At 41.1% G+C, this 20,773-nt stretch overlaps 1 protein-coding gene across 1 annotated transcript in view; it reads right to left on the bottom strand.

The window, feature by feature from the left end:
* Positions 1–39: 39 nt before the first annotated feature.
* The window catches only part of rttn (rotatin), a 33,579-nt gene continuing 12,845 nt past the window's right edge, over positions 40–20,773 (bottom strand). Inside the window, exons 20-49 of the mRNA XM_023416958.2 lie at positions 20,335–20,420; positions 19,605–19,722; positions 18,898–18,994; positions 18,730–18,795; positions 18,412–18,603; positions 17,014–17,256; positions 15,976–16,132; positions 14,687–14,853; positions 13,791–14,010; positions 12,694–12,825; positions 12,383–12,493; positions 11,775–11,933; positions 11,333–11,410; positions 10,405–10,603; positions 10,105–10,202; positions 9,918–10,005; positions 9,353–9,554; positions 8,938–9,028; positions 8,459–8,609; positions 8,076–8,213; positions 7,049–7,251; positions 6,748–6,853; positions 6,259–6,356; positions 5,955–6,032; positions 5,311–5,437; positions 2,708–2,901; positions 2,029–2,299; positions 711–814; positions 328–397; positions 40–210 (exon numbers count right to left, since the gene is read on the bottom strand). Coding sequence (XP_023272726.1) covers positions 137–210; positions 328–397; positions 711–814; positions 2,029–2,299; positions 2,708–2,901; positions 5,311–5,437; positions 5,955–6,032; positions 6,259–6,356; positions 6,748–6,853; positions 7,049–7,251; positions 8,076–8,213; positions 8,459–8,609; positions 8,938–9,028; positions 9,353–9,554; positions 9,918–10,005; positions 10,105–10,202; positions 10,405–10,603; positions 11,333–11,410; positions 11,775–11,933; positions 12,383–12,493; positions 12,694–12,825; positions 13,791–14,010; positions 14,687–14,853; positions 15,976–16,132; positions 17,014–17,256; positions 18,412–18,603; positions 18,730–18,795; positions 18,898–18,994; positions 19,605–19,722; positions 20,335–20,420 — 4,118 coding nt within the window. The 3' untranslated portion in view covers positions 40–136. The remainder of the gene's footprint in view (positions 211–327; positions 398–710; positions 815–2,028; positions 2,300–2,707; positions 2,902–5,310; positions 5,438–5,954; positions 6,033–6,258; positions 6,357–6,747; positions 6,854–7,048; positions 7,252–8,075; positions 8,214–8,458; positions 8,610–8,937; positions 9,029–9,352; positions 9,555–9,917; positions 10,006–10,104; positions 10,203–10,404; positions 10,604–11,332; positions 11,411–11,774; positions 11,934–12,382; positions 12,494–12,693; positions 12,826–13,790; positions 14,011–14,686; positions 14,854–15,975; positions 16,133–17,013; positions 17,257–18,411; positions 18,604–18,729; positions 18,796–18,897; positions 18,995–19,604; positions 19,723–20,334; positions 20,421–20,773) is intronic.

Consider the following 20,773-nt stretch of genomic DNA (forward strand, 5'->3'; position numbering starts at 1 on the left):
CACTTGTTAGACTGAAATCAGACCATACAAGACTGTATCTAAAATCTGCCACGTGGCACTTTAATATCAAAATTAATTCATATTTCAGTATAAAACATGATACTAAACAAACAAACCAAAAAATATATAAATACAATCAGTTACTTAACAGCTGGGAAAGGTTTTCAAGGCACTTCAACAGGTAGGCACTTGTAGGCTTGTTCTCTGCATCTGCAGGTTACAGAAAATAAAACACAACTGTAAACAATGGGAGATGAAAATATAATGTCCAGATTTAGTGCCAGGACAGCTGCTGACATTCGTTCATCGAAGTGATTAAATTCATACCTTTCTTAGAGATGGTTTGTGCCTCCTCGATTCTCAATCGCACAGAGGGACACTTCAAAGTGGCCTTGGCCTTTGAGGAGAAATTACAAAGACAAATTAGGAAGAGTTATGTTGATGAGCCTAAAACCAGGAGAGTACATTTTTTCAGTTTTATAATCGTGAGATAAATGAGGTCGGCCATCTGTATGTGAGTAGAATGAAGATTTCAGGCAGATTTATTTATGTCTAACAGGCATAGAAGCAGATAGCATGAAGACACCCCAGGATTTAGTTTGACATATATCACCAATAAACTCCAGCCAATAAATGCAGTCACTAAAATAAACTTTAAGAGCTTGGTGGCATGTGTATGTGTGTGTGTGTGTGTGTGTGTGTGTGTGTACCCTCTGATTGTTATGGAGCAATGCCCAAAGTGCAGACGCTCCCATACAGCGAGTCTCCAACTCTTTACTTTCCAGACAGCATAACAATGACTTCATGGCTTTGTCTGAAGGACGGACATGCAGATAATCAGAGGCGTTCATCAAGTGTGAGATAGCCATCAATTTGCAGGAAAAAAAAGTAATATATTCCATAATTTAGAAAGTCGACAGCAGTACCCTTCAAAAGGATTGTAATTATCAAAACTCATATTATATATTGGCATATACTGTAGAAAACTGTTGACCTGGATAAAACATACTGAACACAGAAAAAAAATTAAAATGAACACACTGAAATTTAACAAAATAAAAAAAAATTTAACAAAAGAAATCTTAATGATCGATTCAAGATACACAGGAAATGTGATCTTTGCACAGGAAACACAAATAATGTCACAACAGATTACACCCACCAGGACCCACAACTCCCACCTGCAGCTTGCACTGCATGGGGGGGATAGAATCTGTCTGTAAGTCTTCTCTGCAACTTCCTCTCCTTTCTTCATCTACGTGTTTCGGAATCATTCATCTACATACACATGCATGTACACCTGCTGCATCCTTTCTACTTTCCTGAACTTAAATGTGACTCGCTCTAAAAAAAAAAAAATACCTGATACTTAACTTCTTACACTTTACTCAGTATTTCCATCATGAATCATTTTTTAAGCTGTGTTAAGTGATTTTATATTTTTTTAAACACTAGAAGGAACAAAGACTCCAAAACAAACCTTCAGGTTTGATATGAATACTGTATATAAAGACGATTTCTTCGGGTAATCAGAAAAGGTAAAAACCAGTTTCGAGATTTAACCATTAAATTTATGTTAAAGCAATAGTTTGACATTTTGGTAAATAAGCTTGTTTGCTTTCTTGCAGAGAGTCACAGTAGATGAGAAGATTGATAGGTCTCACACCTGTGCTTTAAGCAGACAGCTGGAGCCAGGTTAGCTTAGCATAAATACTAAAAGCAGAGGAAAACAGGTCCCCTACTTACAGCACACGAGCGCAGCAATTGATCCTTTCATGTAACTTATTGCAAAAAAAGCAAATGCATTTCCTAAAACAATTTGTTCAATATCAAATGCTATGACTATCTTCTTCTTCCTTTGATGTGAGTAACCGCAGAGCACCTCATCAATGAAATGGTGTTTTTATCAGATGATGAAAAAACACTGATACGTATCAAAAACAGACTTTCCTTTTGTAATTTGCTGCTTAAACACTTTCATATTTCTGCACGAGATCAATAAATTCAACCGCTGCTTTCCTTTCATACCATTGGCAATGATGTGGGGCTTGTTGGCAGGGCAGAAGCAGAGGTTGTGGAGGGTGAGGAGCGCATGGCGCCGGAGAGGTGCCAGGTCTGCCAGAAGTTCCAGGGCTCCGGTCACCCTAAGGATGCTCTGCTGGATGTCTTCCGCGAACGAGAGACTGACCAGCAGCCTCAGCCACAGGCCCAGCAGGCTCCCACCTCCACCCACAGACGTGGCCTTAACACCACCTGCCTTGGGCATCGGCACCGACGGGAAAGCTTGCAGGAAATTATTCTGAAAATAACAGGAAAGGACGAAGTGAAATTTGATGAGTTCCAGTGTGAAAATATTTCCCCAGCCAGCATAGTGTAATTGTGAGGGAGGGAGATTTTAGACAGGCTGTGAGTGAAGCTTATGTTATGTGATTCATGCTATATCTCACATAAGTAAACTTTATTTTAATTGTTAATTTGTTTTTAACTGCCATTTAAAAAGAAACTTCTGCTGAAATGGCTCATCTGACCAGGTTTATATTTAGGAATAGAAATTGATGCTCATGCATTCTGAATCTTTCATATCTCTCTCTCAGGAAAAACAAATATATTAAATTTATATTTTCTTTGACTTATCAATTAGATGTTTGTCTTGCCTAATAAATTTATGCCATTATTATATCATGTTCAAAAAATGTGGGCCGTGAACCTTTTGCAGGAGCCCTCTGCAGTCGCGGGACATGGCGAGGTTAGCCAAGAGAGAGAAGGCTAGCTTCTGGATAGGGCTGTTGTCCGGGGCGACCCCTGCTGCCAGCTTCATGACAGCGTGCATCAGAGAGCTACTGGAGGAGCATTTCAATCCTGGTGGAACACCAGGGCCGCTGCCACAAAGAGAACTGCATGCTGGGAGAGAGGAATTACATTAATATAACCTTTTCAATCATCAAAACATTTTCCACGAGCATGCACCCTGTCCCAAAGGCAGCCAATCAGGAGTACTGCTGATTGACATAATTGTGCTGACACCAAAAAAAAAAAAAAGCCATCATTCCATCCTTTTCCACTAAGGGCAATGCTCAAACACAATGGACCGTGGATTGTGGGTGTAGCTAATGCGAGTAGCTAATATGTAATGTAATATTCAACCTAGAAATTTAGCATTCTAATGTATGCAATAGGAAAGTGTCACTTATTGGCAAATGTGCAAATACAATATTACATGAAGCTTACAGTTACAATTACAAAAACAGTGGCTTCAGTCTCGTTATATGAGAAGTGTTAATCAAAACAGTAAACATCCTTACAGTCTTTCTGGTGTGCACTGTATTCCTACCTACTCTTAGCAGCTATGCTAGCCAATTTTAGCATCAAGAAAAGTCAAACACAAACATAATGAAACACTTTTTCTTCTTGTTGATGGAACTGGTTGCTTCTGTTTATCTTAAAGCTAGCTAGGTGGGCAGCCAGCACCAGTGGCTGCAAAAATAAAGACTGACCGGCATGGTTGTCTGCCCACTATACCAAAACATCTCTGCACGGCTGCATGCACAGCTTGTTTTGATGTAGAAGCTGTCTAGCCAAATGACAAAAATGATGAAGAGGAGTGGAACTCCCTTCGTAGTCATCTCAAAACAGTGAGAGTTTAAAGGCAGCGGTTGAATCAGACGGCTTTAAAACACCTCCGAAAGTTTTTTCATCTTTTAACTGGCTTTTAATCTTCATTCACCATGAAAGCACCCTGACTGATGATGACAGCCTTTAGACTCTGAGAGGGAGGGAAATTATTTAGCCCTAGGCTGTTGCTACAATTTATTCTATTACAAGGCCATTCAGAAACGTAAACACAAATAGATAAGGCACAAATAAGTGATGCAAATAAACTATCTCTCTTTTGGCACCTTATTAACACCAGTATAACGGACATGGCTAATTGCTTCAGCAGTAGATTACATGTAAATACAGAGAAATTACATAGTCTGACACTGATTGATGTTTCTTATTGGTGAACATGACAGCTAGTTGGTTATGCTAATCCCTAAAATGGTAACATACAGCAACAGGCATATGCTGATGTTAGCCTGAGGTTATCTCAATACCTGTCAAGAAAGCTGGTGTATCATGAAACTGACAAGAGAGGTCTGCTTTATAATGGATCTACTTCACCCATGTGATTCCAAGCTGATCCCACTGCCGCCTCAAATCTGATTCATTTTCGAAAACATGCAACATATGGAACTGATCATTCCATGGAAGTGTAGTAAAAGAGATGTGTTTTCTTTTTTTATTACTTTCTGTGTGTCTGTAGGAGCCGGTTTTGAGGCTGCTACAAAAATATCTATGAAAATATGTGATGGAGATGAAAACAACAATCTGACTTGAACTAGCAGTGCAAACAAAGCCTTGGATAAAGGAGGTAGACTGGAGATGAAACATTCAGTAGAAATGTAGCAGTCTCAGGAGATGAAATGGTAGCCTGAGGGTGGATGGTGTAATACTAAGCCTGGCTGCATGCAGCCTGAACAAAACCTGCTGTTCAGTTAACCTTTAGGGAAATACTGTGCCCGACTTCACTGATTTCTGGTGCTTCACAGCTTGAGCTTATGGGGGGTCTAAAGCGAGTGAGTTTAGATCAGAGCACACGCACCTACTCAGGAACCGGTGCCAATCAAACAGAGGGACACACACACAGACACACACACACACACACACACACAGACACACACACAAAACTTCCTTTCCTTCACTGATGAAACTGATTTCCATTGCACAACTACATCAGTCACACATGCATGCATGCACACACAAAGAAATCAAAGGGCCCACGAGCCGTTTATCAAAGATAAAACTCCCAACTGCTTCCTCCCCATGAATCTCGCCTTTCCCCAATCAAAAAGCTTTTTTTTTCCTAAGTCTTTTGCTGTTCTGATTTCCACATGCATGGCTTTTACATTTGCATGATGGAATACTAATTTCTCTTGCGACACAGAGATGCTCTGTCATTCCCCACATCATCTCTCACTGGTCTGAAACCCGTTGCCATATATACAGTGAGACAGCCATGCAGCTTGATCCCAAGATCCTGACACTGTGCCCATTGTGACTGGCAGGCAAGCAGGCACTGGTCTTATACAGTGAGACACAATGTTGTTCAGTGGTCACCGGAGAGGACAATGGGGCTCTTAGTGCGAAGTGTGTGTGACTCAGTCAGATTGCTAACCGCAGACAGAGGCGACGGGTTGGCACGGGCCAGGCACAGTGCCTGCACAAACACATAGACATACAGAACGACCAAACAGACGCACACATACAGACCTGTGGTGCAGTTGGCCGTATAGACGCACAGAAGCTCCAGCACTGCCTCCATGGTGGGGTCGTCCAAAAGGAGCCAAGGCCAAAGAGCATAGAGGGCCTGTGTTAGGCGAGCATCTGCGGCCACCACCTACACACCCAAATCCAAATGGATATATACATTACACCCACACACACACACACACAGACACACAACACATGTAGAGAAGGCATATACATACAGGCATGTATATGATTACAGATGCACAGCTGGTTAAAGTCATACAACAGAAAACCTTGATTTACACAACAGCACAAATGCAGATGGCAGTAATCAACATAAATGCCTCAATATTTTTTTATAAGTGTACAAGAAAAACGTGAGGAGTAGAATATGGCGTGGCTTGGTGAGCACTGCAGTCAAGCCTCCCTGGTTATTTAGTCTGAGGTAACCACCAATGACTCAAAAGCCACTTAGAAAATGAAAACCAGCTACTATGCTTTGTGAGTAATGCCATTACAGGGTCTAAAAAGCTAAACTTGCTGAGATGTTAGCAGGGCCATGCACATTTAGGCGGATCTCATTTACAGACACAGCGTTGTTTCTCTGAGGTTCCATTAAAAAACAATTAGCAGTGGGGAATTAAAAGGCAGACACAGAGGCTCACTTTGCATTCATCGTTGCAGTAAAGAGCACTCCGCAGGATCTCCACAGTCAGCTTGACTTCCTTTAAATGGCCCTCTTCCTGATAATACAGAAAAACACAACACAAAGATCAATATGTTTAATTGTCCCAAGTTAAAAACACCCTTTACTGCACATTTACTGCTCAAGAAGAGTAAGTCGATGTTCATAACATTTATCCAAAAACTCATTCATGTTGAATTCAGATTGTTATTCTACCCGATGGAAAAAAACACTGGCAGCACAGAAAAGCTGAGACTGGAAATTTCCAGCCGGTCTCCGCTCACCTTTTTGCGGTGTGAAGCCTTGCCGGGTCGGACCGACTCCAGGTGGAGCTGGGAGTAAGTCTGCTTCATTTGCTCCACACAGCTGTCAATTAAACCGGCTGGAACACAACAAAGTCAGAGGTTCAGAGTAGGATGAAATGATACAGATTTAACTCAGTTAACAACTAATTATGTCAAGATTGAAAATAAGTTATGCACCATAATTGCATAAAAAAGCTCTAATTTATGGTGGTAAACTAAGCAATTGGTTGAGAGATGCAATGAAGATAATAGTCATTTTCTAAACTAAATATGTAGCATTTTTGGAAGCTTCCAGGACAGAGTTTGCTAATTTAGGTTAACATAAAGAAACCACTTGGTGGGTCTTATGGGGAACCACAAAAGAAAACAGGCTGGTGACTCATTTTTAATTTAAAGGAGTAAAAGAAAAAGTAGTAAAAAAGAAAAATAGGTGACAGACTAATGCTTGCCTGAGGTTTTGGGATTTACCTTTGGCTGCATGGTTTTGAGCTGTGGGACTGCAGGCTAGCAGTGTCATCAGAGCTCGGGCTGTCAGCTTCTTTAAAGGATCCTGAAGGGTCTTCTTATCAAAACTCTGGCATCAACAGAGGGACACAGTGACCATTGCGCATAAGCGTGAACTATATACAGTAAATACCATTAAAGCTACTGTAACTTTGCCGTGAACACATACATATTTGCACATAAAAAAAGTAATCAAGTTTAGTTCATTCTAATTTCCACTGTGTACCAAGGTCTGGACAGATTACCACATGCCACCTCTGCGTACCTGCAGTAACAGTTCACACAGCTGGCTGGCTGAGGGACCGTTCACAATGTCGGACAAAGCAGCTGCGTACTTAGAGTTCGGGGTTGTGGCCTCTACACCCCGACTCTTTGCTTCCTCTGTGAAGATTGTACAGAGAAACTGCAGAGCCACTGTGTGGAGGAGAGGGTCTGCAAACTTCTCAGTCACACACACTGATAAAGTTCCTGCAGACACAAAGGGGGAAAATTAAAAAAAGTGAATAACGAGAAGACAAAATGGCAAATACATTGTTTAAATCCCTTGACAGCTGGTTACTTGTCCATGACTGAGGCAGTATGCACTAGTGAAGGAAACACAACTCATTTGAATGTGTATGCAGACACCCGAATATCATAAACATGTACACACAGACATAAATACATGGACAAAGGCTCAGCATTCATCTTTTACTGGACTCCTCGCATTTCTCCGCTCCACCATTAATCACAGAAGAAGATGAGTGGGAGGAGTGGAGGTAGTAAAAGGACAGGATGCAATTATCTTATCCCAGCATCTGTTCAGGGAAGTTAATACACACAGTAATGATGCAACAAATCTGTTATTATGATATAATTTCTTTTGTTTGAACCAGAATTAAGGCTGCACAAAACCTAAAATGCTAATCCTGATGATTTAGTGAGTTGCTGCAATCAGCATAATTACCCTAATCATGATTATCAGCCTTTATGAATTGAGGGAGAAATGATTTTACAGCCCAATTTCATCATGTGTCAAGATCTTGACTCCTTAAGTGCAGTGGGTATCTTGAACTGAATGAAGCACGTAAACGTTACCAAAGTAAACAATAATCTGTTATTGCAAATTGTGAGAAGGCATCTATAATGTATGATTACAATTAATTAAATGGTACAAATAATTAAATAAATAATGAATAATTAATTTTGTCACTTTTACTCATTCACACACACACACACACACACACACACACACACACACACACACACACACACACACACACACACACAGACAGAACTGAGTATCTGTGTACCTGCAAATGTCCGCCAGCGTCTCCCCAGCGCAGCAGAGACAGATGGGTACACTGCTGAGCTGTCCCTCCTCACCAGAGTAGCCAGGAGCATAAACGCGTCTGCCCAGCATGCACAAACCGTGTCCCGGGTACCTGCATCTGAAGAGGGGAAAGCATGAGTCACAAATTTTATGACACAAGACAGCCACAAAGTCACACACAGATATCTCTGTGGGGCACACTGCAGATAGAGTGGGATAAATGTCTACATTGGACTAGGGATAGGATTGTTGTGACATACAGGGTAGTACATATATGGGACATGGTGAACATTTTTGAAATGTTTTTGGGCTATTATTACCAACTTTATTTATTTAAATTTGAATTTAACATAAGATTCGGACCTAATCCTTTGATGTCCAGCATGAGCACTGCAACCAGCGTGGTCAACAGCTGTTTCAGGAAATCCAGTTTAGGAATCAGCTCCTGGCTCACTGTGACACATGACTGCAGCAGCTTAGAGAAGCTGGACAGGAACTGAAGTAGGGTGACAAGCTAGAAACACATACACACGGGCAGAAATTGTTACAGATTCACGAAACATACATGCAGATTCACATGCACAGCTTTATTGAGCAGGTAAGGATGGAGGAAAAGGTGAAAATGAATGTATAATGAGAATGAGTAAAAGCTAATTTTCCTGGCTGGAACAGCAGTGGTATGAGCTTGTTGAGTATTCCACCCACACTGAAATCTGGAGGTACCCTCAGACAGCTTCACACTGCTGCACTGAAACTGACACTGAAACGTACCAGTCCAGGTTTTAAGTGGTAAGCCATAATAACAAAAAAAAAAAAAAAAAAAAAAAAGCTGTGTTCCTTACCTGGCTCTTGATGTCTTCTCTCTCTCCTGGTAGGACATTGAGTGTCTTCAGTTCAGTCAGACATTTCTCAATGGGCCTGACATCCACCAGACTGAGGAAGAAAAGAAACGATGATTGGAATTTTTGAAATAGAGGTGATTAAGGCTACAATTAACATGTATTCTCTGCTGAATAAAATATACACATATTTCATTATTATAAAAAGAAAATGACAAAAATATGTTACCAGGGATCAAAGTATTGACTTTATGATCTCTTATTTACACTGAAAAAAACTCCTGCAAGCAGAACAAGTTTGATATGTCTACTGAACTAAAAGAGTTGAAGTGTTTGAAACACTGTGTGTTTGCTGTACAAGAAATCTTTTTGGTTTTATTATATTATGTTTATGTGCACTGAGAATGTGGCCTGTTACCTGGCCAGGGCTTGGAGGAGCCGGTTGTGTCGGATGGCAGTGAGGGTGAAATCTGACAGGATGGCCAGCAGATTAGTCAGCAGGCCACAGTGGGCCGTCAGAAGGTCGGGAGTTACCATGACAACGGGCTCCACGGCCGAGGGCTCGCCCTGTCGGGAGTCTTGGGAGGTAAGTGAGTCGCTGGTGTCTGTGTCACTCTGGCCTATAAGACACATCAATAGACAGCTAATAGAGAAGCCTTCCCGAAGGTACACACACTGTGTGAATCATGTCTCTGTCTGTGACTGGAGATACTCTGACCACATAATCAAAAACATCAAACTGAGGCAAAATATCGGAGAACAGCGCTCTACTTTTCAAATTGTGTATGTAAGATGGAAATATAAACACGCAATCGTGGGGAATGGCTTTAGTTTATTATCATCGCCGACCACAATGAGGCTTCACTGCTTCTCAAGGAAAATGTGAAGGTTTATATGGTATGAAGTACTAAACCATGCAGTGTTACTATGACTGTGAATGCACGTGTGCACACACACGTACACACACTCTTTCTCTGTAGTACCTTGAGCCATCAGCCTGCTGGCAGGGGCGTCTTCTGAGATGCTCAACAAGGAGAGAGCCTTAGGGGTGTGTGGCCCTGAACCTCTCATCTGTAACGGAAAACATTAAGACGTGAGGATCCACTTGACTTAAACTGAGCTGTTTATTTTCTTGGTGTTTATATCAGAAGGTACAAGAGCCTCGCTGACCACAGTGCTGGATGTAGAGAGGGAGCTGGAGGGTCTGCTGGAGTTGATAGTGGGTGCTGGTGGGTCGCATCTCCAGAACCACAGAGAGTTCTCCGAATCTAGACAAGCAGATTCACACAATGACACCAAGACTAAAAGAGCACTTTTATGGGTAGAAAATAAAAGACAAATTTGGAGGAAAATTTCAACAATACAACTATTGGTTACAAGTTTTCATATCCACATTATCAAAGCTATAACTGGTTTCTCTTTTTGTATGTTGTATGTTAATCTAACATAGATACAAGAGGCACAGCCTACCCAGTGAATCACTCTCCTGAGGATTGGTGCCACTGCTGGCTCCAGCACGAGGCTGTAAGTGGAACATGTACCTGCCTCTGTAACAAATGGAGGCAGAGAGAGCCACATGCTGGAAGTACTGACAGTGGTAGAGCAGAGCCTGCAGCGCTGGAAGACCCACCAAAGAGACACCAGACACCTCATCATGGACACACGGGTGCTGGAAGAGGAGAGGGTGAAATGTGGGAAAAGTTGCACGCAGATATGAGAGGCCAGAAAATTGTTGTATCACTTCCACTGATTTTTCACTAATAGGAACAGAGCAAAAGGAACAGACATGAGAAATAGGACTGAACACAGAGGGGTTAACCTTTTCTGCACAAGATCTATATTTGAAGGGAAATTTACTTTGAGTTTAGTCATGGCAGTGATATGACTGGCATTTCACATCTACTGGATGACGATTTGTGTCCTAGTTTTTTTGTTGTTTTTTCTCCCCTAAAAGTCCCTGCATGGCAAACACCGAATCTAAGAGTTTTATTTTTTTTTTCTCCTTCTATGTGGCCTGATTTGTGCTATGAATATCTCTCTTGATAAACATTTTTCTGGCACTTACAACTAGATCAGATTTTGTCAACAGCAAGCCTTGCTTTTAAAAGATAAGAAGATTTTATCACCTCTGACATACAGCTCCCTTTGCGAGTAACGACATCCCAAATTAAGATGCAGTTGGTGTTTAAACTTAATTATTTTGGATGTGAGAACTGGAAACCTGCGCCCAAGTACAGCTACAATTCTAGAAACAACCCCTGGTTTGAACCCTGCAGGGCTCAATGAGAGAGGAGTTAGGGATGGGAAGGGAAGAGGGGGATAGAAACAGAAACAGAAGCAGAGAGAAAACAGTTCATGGTCTATAAAAGCTTTTTAACTAGCTGGCAGAGCTGCTGACCTGCCAGTGGGAGTCCTTGGCCTCCTCTGCGTTGGCAGGCATGGGCATCACCAGCAAGTTCTGCAGGATAAATGCAGCCTGGGTACACAAACCAAAAAAGGAGACGCACACACACACTGGGTCTAGTTAGACTGCATCAACAACACTGCCATCTGCCTGTGTTTGGCTGGTAATACATAAGAGGCCAACAACATTTTCTGACCATTGATTAAGTATGAAATATGCCGTGCTTTCACTGTGTCTGATAGTTGTGTGAACGAGAGTTAAAACTTGAAAAGTAATTTTAGGACAAAGCAGCAACAGTTTTGACAATTTGCTTTTTGTCAATCATCTCAGCAAATATGAAAATTAACAGTCTAGTGCTCTCAATTTTGCCCCCGGGATAAAAAAAATGGGTTGTTCAGACGAGACACAGAGCACAGTTGCAGCTCTAACATCCTACCTCCCTGCGGACCATGCTGCTCTCCTGCTGATCCAGGAGAATGTTGAGCAATGTGCCCCACAGACCTCCGCTGATGTTCTGACAGCTAGCGCACAGAGCCTGGCACCCGCTGGGCACCGAGGACAGAGCTCCACCCAAACCCAAACTGGCAAACCTCACCTGACGTGAGGGGGGGGGGGGGGGGGGGAGACAGATTTGAGTGGATGTTTGAGGGCAGAGAGAGGAACAGGAAGAGAAGGATATAGGACAATAACCTCAAAACAAGGTGGAAGCTGCTAATGTTATGAGAAATCTATCTATAGCAATATTAAATGTGAATTTGGCTAGAAATTGGTATTCATAAGACAAGACAAGGATTTAAATTGATGATGGCAAAGACAGAGTCTACCTTGTCAAGGGAGTCTGTTAGACTGACTTATGTGGGAAGTTATTTTTGGAGACAGAGAATTTGGTATGACTAGCTGTCATGTGCTTCCTTTTTGTCTGTGAGTTTTTGCGCAACTCTATAGGGTTTCATCTTGTCCCAAAAGCCAAGCATCTAGAAACTTCATTTTATGAGAGAAGGAGTTTATACTCAAGAAAAATCAGAAGATAGAGATTTTCTGCACCTCTTGATCTCGGTCCACCCATAGTGGGATGAGCCAAGCCAAACCAAGATGAGAGGCACTAGCTTCCTCAGCAGCTGCCTCGTTTCCCAAAGACCACTGGGAAATGAAGTCCTGAGGCAGAAAAAAAGGAAGGGGAAAAAAAACAAAGTGTTTGTGTTTAATTCTAAAACGTTTTAATATTGTGTAGTACTGTGCTCATTGCCTGCCGAAAGCGTAGACTCATAAGTACATAAAACTATCTACAGCACATAGTATGGTTGTGGTCGGTTCTGCGCCAGCGTCCTCACAGCACTGTTAGCAGTGACACTTGCCTTGTCCTTGTTTTTTTCGGCCAACATCTCATGGGACAGGTGAAGCAAGCAGATGACAGCATTCTTTGTCACACCTTTGCCCATGAAAGACATGGAGTTGCCTCCCCACTCAACATAAAATGAGGAGATCACCTGCACAAAGGACACAGATTATACTGGGAATACTGAAACAAAGAGCAATGCAGTGTTATCATGTATTTCATTGTTTCCCATCCAGAATTTCTCATCCTATGAAAACATGGCTGGCAGAACTGCACGTTATTTAGATATGGTAAGTGGTTGTTATCACATGTTGCTCCCAGTTTCTGTCATTTGAACAACAAAGACAAAGTCAGTTGACTGAACAAAGAGTGCTTGTTTCTCTGAGTTACTGAGTACTGTATACTTGTCATGCAACTCACTACATCCGAAAGGCTAAATACAACAGAGACTAATTATTTTGCTTTGATGTGCCATCAGGATGTGGGACTGCACTGAAGAGCAGATGAGCCCAAGGCCTGCGGAGCTTTAGGGCCCTACAGTGCCAGGGAGTCCTGGGTGAGAGGTGGGTCAGAGGGCTGAGAAGGCTGAGGTGAAAAAAGTTAGATATCCGATTGTTATGAAGCAGCTACTGGAGATGTTGACTGAAAAGGAAATTAACCTTCCCTCTTCATCTAATAAAAGCTGCTCATTGTGTAAACAGAATAGTCTATTCCACAGGGAGCTTCAATCCCAAGAAAAAAATAAAAGTTTGGACACCTCTGTGTTGAGGACTGCTGTGCAAGCTGGTCTAAACCGTGTTACACTATTGTTTTATGGACTGTTGAACAACTGAACAGATGGAATAGGCAAGGTTGATTAATCTCATCAGCATCTTCACAGTGTGGCATATTTAATCAATGAGATTTTTTTCCTATTGTGATTCATGTCCCATAACCATATTTTTCTTAATTTTAATTAATTCCTCAGAAAGTACTGTGATTTTTGTTTTATTCATTTCTGTAGGCAGTCTCATTTCTGATGAGACAGGCTTGCATATGCCCATGTAAACACATGAACATATGCATAATACTGTGCAGACGCAGAGCTGATCACACGCGCCATTCACAAGCACACACCTCTAATAGCCCACTGAGATACTTGGAGCAGAGGGAGATCGGCTCCAGGTCAGGGCAGTGGGAGCTCCAGCCAGGCTGGGCAGTCAGGCTGACCATGCCCTGCAGTGTCCTCTCTAGGCTGGGAAGGCCATAGAAACGTGGGGCGTCAGACACCCGCAGGCTGCGAAGCAAACAGACTGCCAGCTGGCTCTTGAAGGGACCTGCTAATGCCAGACATAGCCTGGACAGACAGGAAAGGACAGAGAGAGAAAGAGAAAAATACAAGCACACCAGACAGACAGGAGAGCAGACAAGAGGTGGAAAAAAAAAAAAGAAAAAGAGAATGTAGACAATTGGCATACCAATTCCTTATGATAAATCTGTGGCTTTTTATGTGTGTTGGCATTCATTGTCGTGTTCCAAATGAACAAGTTAGTAGCATTTCCATCACAAATTAACTGAAATAAGCACTTCCCCTACAGTGGAAGAACTCCTCAGTCTCTTTTTTCCTCCGGATATTAATCAATTTACTAACCCCACAGGAAGGCTGAAAAGCATTACCTGAGAATACATTCTAATAAACGAACAGAGTAACAATTCATTTATTTCTCATGAAGAAGGAATTGACGTAGGAAATATTCTGGCATATTGCTGGAAGAAGAAGGGTCTTTGAAGGTCAGTTGTGCCTTGGTCGCCCTGAGCGACAGTCAATGCAGAATTCAGTACTTTATATTTGATAAGCAAATAAAAAATAAATTCATACCCACTGTAGTATGATGATGTAAGAAGTGAGTTTATCATAGAACTTATGAACTTTAATTTGCAACTTTACAGCTAATATTTAAAGTGTGATAGAAGGCAAAATGAAGGACCTTTTCAACTGCCCTCAGTTCAACTTTGTTGTGGAATCCTCTTACCTGTCAGCGGTGTGTGTGAGGCGGAGGAGTAAGGTTTTAAAGAAGGTGGTGAGTTCTCTCTGTAGTCTCTGGCTGATGTGGTTCTTCAGTTCCTCGGGTTCCCCTGGGCTCCGAGTGGAGGTCTGGGTCTCCACAACAAGCAGCAAATTAAGGAGGGACACAGTCTCCTGGATAATCGATAGATGAATGGGTAATTGTTTTGTTCTTCGAGTTAATTTCATTATTTTGGATTACATCATTTTAAATGTGACAGTACATCTTTGCTTGCCTTTTTATGAACTTAATTTCACTTTGTTTTACATGCTTAGTTTCGCCAACTTATGAATGTGTTATCAGTTTTTGTTTTCCTTTTGTGCTTTGCGTTACTGCATACACACAGGATACACATCTTCAGACAGGTTATTCAATTTAGTGGATTAATAGTACAGAACCAAATGTTCTGGAATTATCTTCTTACCCAGTTCAAACAAACTGACCCATAGAGGGAAGATGTGGAGGAGGCTGACAGGTGTATTACTTCTCTCCCTTCAAAATTCAGATGCAGAATTTTTTTTTACTGAGCAGTGCACACTGAGCAGATAGTTAATGCAAGTGTAGGGAGCGACAGATGTTCCTGAAACAGTTCAGTAATTACAGGAAAGTTGGAGCAGAGCAGAGCTGCTCACCCCTACCAGGCATTCAATCTGAGTCTGCTTTAGCTGCCAGGGGAGGGCTTATTGTTTACACACACATTAATGAGAAAGCCAAGGTGAGACTGATTAAATCCTAAAAGCAGCTCTCCTCACTAAAACAGTGTGGTGATTCTTCTCCTCGGGCAAAAGTATGAATCCAACTTTGTTTTAAGAGCTCAGGAAATAATCTCTGCCGCAGGTCTGAGGTGGAACGCTGTGATACTGCTTTTCTGTTGTTATGAGAGAGTAATATGTTTGGCTTGTCTGACGGTGTGTGATCTATTAAAGCTTTGATTACAGGTATATAACCCTCTGTGTTGGAGAGGACAGTGTATAACCAGATTACTAGCGAACAGATATGCACACACACATATTGTACAGGCACAATACACACACCAAAGGTAAGGTACAGCAGTACGTATGAATAAGACAAAATAATATGTATTGATAGGGGGCTGCTGGCTACCTGGGAAATCTCCAACCGCAGGATTCAATGTAATGCCAGTGTCGCAAAAAACTCAAATATCCCTTTAAACCAAAACCTTAAAAGGAAATGCGGTACTTCTCTGGTAAGGTTTTACTTTCAGACTTGTCCAGAGAGTGTAAATTTGCTTGTACCTTGTTGAGAAGCAGCTCCAGTATCCAGCGCAGGTCCTTGTCCTCTGGGCCAGATGCAGACTCAGTGTGCATCTGTCTGAAGTAGGCATTCAAAAATGCAACAATGCCCACCAGCAACCTCTCATCCTCAACACAGGCTGGACGCACCTGGAGAAACCTGAAGAGAGGAAGAGACACAGACCGTGTCAACAAGAGGGAGAGAAAGTGGTTAAAAGGAAGATACTGGATAATAACATGGTCTGAAGTACATAGAAAAAGAAGCTGAGGTTTTTATCCACTAATCTTTTCCCCATTTTTCGTCTTTGTTTTCTTTCTTATTCCGTTGTAAAACATCATTGCACAGTGGAAATCTTAAATGAAGATACCACTGACAAGTATACAATATACGCCATTAGATAGGAAAAACCTAGTCTCTGGAAGATGGTGGTGATAAACTGATGAAATCAAATAATTAACATACTTGAATGTACTTTCATTAAAGGCTTGCTCTTTTTTTCTTCATTATTACATAAGAAATAAGTTAAATCATTTCAATTTTTACGTTAAGCCTTAGGATTAGAGCTGTTTGAGGAAGAAAGACGATAATAGTAATACTTTAATAAAGAAACAAATGTATTATTTATTGTTTGATGGTTAAAAAAAAAAGACAATCATGGTAACACCAAGCAAAGAAAAGAACTAAAGAAAAGTACACATCAATCAGGGGTCCAAAATTAGTTAATAATAAAGTATCATACTCGGAGCTTTAATAGTCATTCCAGGCCATGGTAAACAGAAAAGGCATTTAATGCCATTAATACATGTCAATTTTTCAAAATGAGGCAAAAGACAAAGCCTTACTGTGCTCACTGAGCAATGGAAAACATTTGGTTCACAGCAAGTACTGTTTAGATCTACAGCAGCAGTGATAATAATAGCAGCCATAAAACCCTTCCATTATTTTCTTAATTCATAAATCTTAACAAGACATATTTACTGACTTGGTTATTAGTGTGTGAAACTACAGCACATGAACCTTTAGATTTGTATGCAAAGTACCTGGTGATTGCTGCCTGCCAACTGAGGGAGTGAAGGGTGCCTCTGCAGCTGTGGGTGGGGATGTGAGGTAGGGCCAATCTGTCAATCAGCAAGTAGAGGCTGAGCCTGGAGAGGGCAGAGGTCACAGAACTGTGCCCTGCCGCTGTGACGATGGCCTGGATGCAGTCCTGCAGCGCAGCGGGAATGTGCATCGCTTTCAGCGACAGAACCTGTGCTTCTGTCAGTTTCAAGTCAGGATGAAAACTGTAAGGGACAAAATGTAAATGGTTTAAAAAAATATATTCAAAAATCAGATTACATGACTATTGATGTGCTGGCAAGTATGTTGCATAAGCAGCAGCCTCAGAAGCATACTAATGACTGCATTAACAAACATATTTGATCATCAATCTGGAGGGATGAGACATTTATGAGTCATCCATAGAGAGATGTTTTCTGAGAATCACTTGCAACTGAAACCAAGCAGAGGCAGCAGTGATCATACCAGCTAAAATCAAGAGGCAGTTCTCAAGAAACTGTCAAAAAAAAAAGAAAAAAAAAAGATCCTGTGCTTTCTTGAACTTTATAATAAGACACAACAATAACATCAAAGGTGAACTTGTGCACAGAGCTGTACTTTATACAGAATAGCAAATCCACCTCTCAATTATCAATGACATCTTAAATATATACTTTACTCCGAATGACAAAACTGTACAAAATCCAGTTTTGGACAGATTGATCCATCTATGGTTTGCTTTAAACGCCTTTGCTGTAATCAAGCCGGATGAAACCGTGTGAGAGACATTCTCATCTGTTTGAATTAGGTCACATTAGAAGTAAACGAAGACAGATGAAACACAAGATTACCAAGCCTTCTGAAACCAATTCTTCCTTACAATTGTCCATAAGAGAGAACAACGTGTTAATGTGATATGTAATAGGCTCTTTCTTTAAATCCTCATATGGAATTGCTGATCTGGTCAGTTCCTCTAAAATCCAACATCTTGGCCTCAAACAAACAAAATATAGAAGAGTCATCTAAACACAGGGCAGGAAATCTTGGGAAAGATTTATTCTCAATAGATAAATGAATATACTGCAATGTAACAAATAACCACTATAGCTCATATGCTGCTATTTATACCTCATATGCTGCTATTTTGTAAGTTTTTGTAAATACCTATTGTATATATTTATTATCTGTCATTGATCTTTCTAAATATTTCTTACTGGTATTTTGAAGTTTTTCTTATCTTGTATAAGGAAAATCTTATTCTTATTATTAGTACTAGTATTAAAGTATTATATACAAGGACATCTGCCTTGGTCTCCGATCTATTTTCTGTCGTAGCTGCAACACAACAACACAAAATTAGACTCTCCGGTCATAAAAGTAAGAAACATCAAAGCTCTTACTCAGGAACCCCGGCAGAGGTGTCATGCAGCTCCTCAAGGAGGTTATCAATCCCAGAATGCCACGCAGTGTTCCAGGCCACCTGTAGGGCTTGGCGGGCAGGAGCCAGGGTCAGGAGGCCAGAGGATGAAGGCAAGACGCAGCAGTACGGGCTGACAGCGTGATGACTTGCTGCCTGGAATGGGATGTTATACCTGGGAGAAAATTAAGGAGAAGAGTAAAATGTTGTGAATATTGATTGTAAGGTGCTGTTGATGAGGGGAAAGAAGCCCTGACACAACTGTAAAGGTTGCCCCTCACAACTTAATGGCTCACCTTACCTGCGTATTATTGTCAGTGGTAGGGAGAACGGTGCGAGAGTCACATCTGCCCTGGATTTGTCCGACCTGATGTAACAGGCAAGAATCTAGTAAAACAAACTGCTGCATGGACGTACACATTGTTATTAGAAGCGTGGAGAAAGCCTGCACAGAGGAGAAGAAACTCACCATATTTCAATGCTAGCAATCTCATCAAGTAGCAGTAAACTCATCAGTACAGCAATCTCATTTCCACTGCTTTTGTTCTCCTTCAATATCAAGGAGGCTAAAATGGAGACACGACATAAGCAATAAACATAATAACCACACCCTAAACTTTATCTCTCTACTTCATGAACACATTTATAAGAATTTCATATTTGAAATTTCATTAGAGACACAAACACTTTTGGGAATCCCCCCCCTCACCCCCCACTACCGGCTTTGCGTACGTTATGATATCATGATGACTCTCAAATGAAGCGCCTGAAGTTTTAATACAAGTGAGAGCTTCAAAATGAGCTGTGCAAACATTACTTTTGTAATGTATAAAAACCTGGCAGTCCAAAAGTTTCCCATTGACTTGAATGGGAAAGTGATCTCAGACTTTTAGAACGCTGCAAAAACTATACAGATGGTCACAATCAAGATTTTGTAATTTCAATGTAATGCCTTCTGATTTAAACTGAGGGGCTTACAAGCTGCAGTACTGCATATAAATGTGCTCCATAGCTACCAGTTGCATCATACTAATCTGCCACTTACTGCAGTGTGACAACATGGTTAAAAGCTATGCATCAATGGATGCCTTGTCATCTTTTTTTTGAGAATGTGCCCTGGAGCTACACAACACAACGTGTAGAGTTGTTACTTAATGAGCTGTCTTGTGAATGTACCCCTGAGCAATGTGAGGAGCAGGAGGTTGCGTTGTGCCAGGCTGTGCCTCAGAGATGGATCAGCATACACCAGCTTCCTCAGGATACATATACAAGGCTCCAGCAGGCAATCCATGCTCTGGGGAGAACAGCAACATACGCACTTGGTGTTTAATTGCAGGGAAAACATAAACAAACACACACTTTTTCTTTCCGTCTCCTCCTGCTCTGTCTCACACATACAAATGCGCAGGATCTCTTTACTGTCACTTCACATAAGCTAAATCCGAATTTAGTGACTGTGCAGGTTGGCGGCAATGGAGGGTCGGGACAAACACAACCTGCAGGCATCCCTCTTATACACCCTTGTTAGCTGAGACAAGTCATTCTCTGTGGCCCTGTTCTTCCACCTCCATGTAGCCATACATGCTGGACAATTACCCCTGTTAGCAGCGTCTGATTCAAGGCCTGGAAATGATCAGCAGACTGCAGAAACTAGAGGGCAAAAATCCCTGCTGACCAGGGCCTGTCTGACACTATTAATACAGGCCATTTCATCCCTCTATCATGCACGCCTCAGTGGTTTTCCTGCACATCTTCTGGCAGCACATGTACTTACATGAGCACATATAAGAGATGAGATACAGGGCTTGTTTTATTTAGTTTAACAGCAATTTCATATATTTAATTATTTATCACTTTGCCAAGCAATTATTTATTTATTTATTCAATAATTTTATTTATTCATTACCTTGTTGCCGTTGACACTCGCCATTATGAAAGAAATAACTTTGTCTGTTATTCCAAGAGTCTTCAGCACTGGGTGCATCGTTGTGTCTGCAGGGAAGTAAGATAACAATTCAACTAACGATAACATACATAATTAATAATAATCTTCAACAATTTGCTTTTACTGCTTTTCTACAACATATGGTGGTGTCACTTATGCATCACAAAAACTTTTTTGTTGTTTTTAATTTTATCAGGTGCATAAAATTGAATCTAGAACACTGATCAGGCATTTTATTTAGTTTTACAGTGGGGCAAAAAAGTATTTAGTCAGCCACCAATTGTGCAAGTTCTCCCACTTAAAAAGATGAGAGGCCTGTAATTTTCATCATAGGTATACCTCAACTATGAGAGACAAAATGAGAAAATGAAATGAAAAAAAAAAAAAAAAAAAAAAAAAA

Source organism: Seriola lalandi, unplaced genomic scaffold, assembly GCF_002814215.2.
Source record: "Seriola lalandi dorsalis isolate HSWRI2012SDOR001 ecotype SW California unplaced genomic scaffold, Sedor1 jcf7180002054570, whole genome shotgun sequence".
NCBI classification, from domain to species: Eukaryota; Metazoa; Chordata; class Actinopteri; order Carangiformes; family Carangidae; genus Seriola; species Seriola lalandi.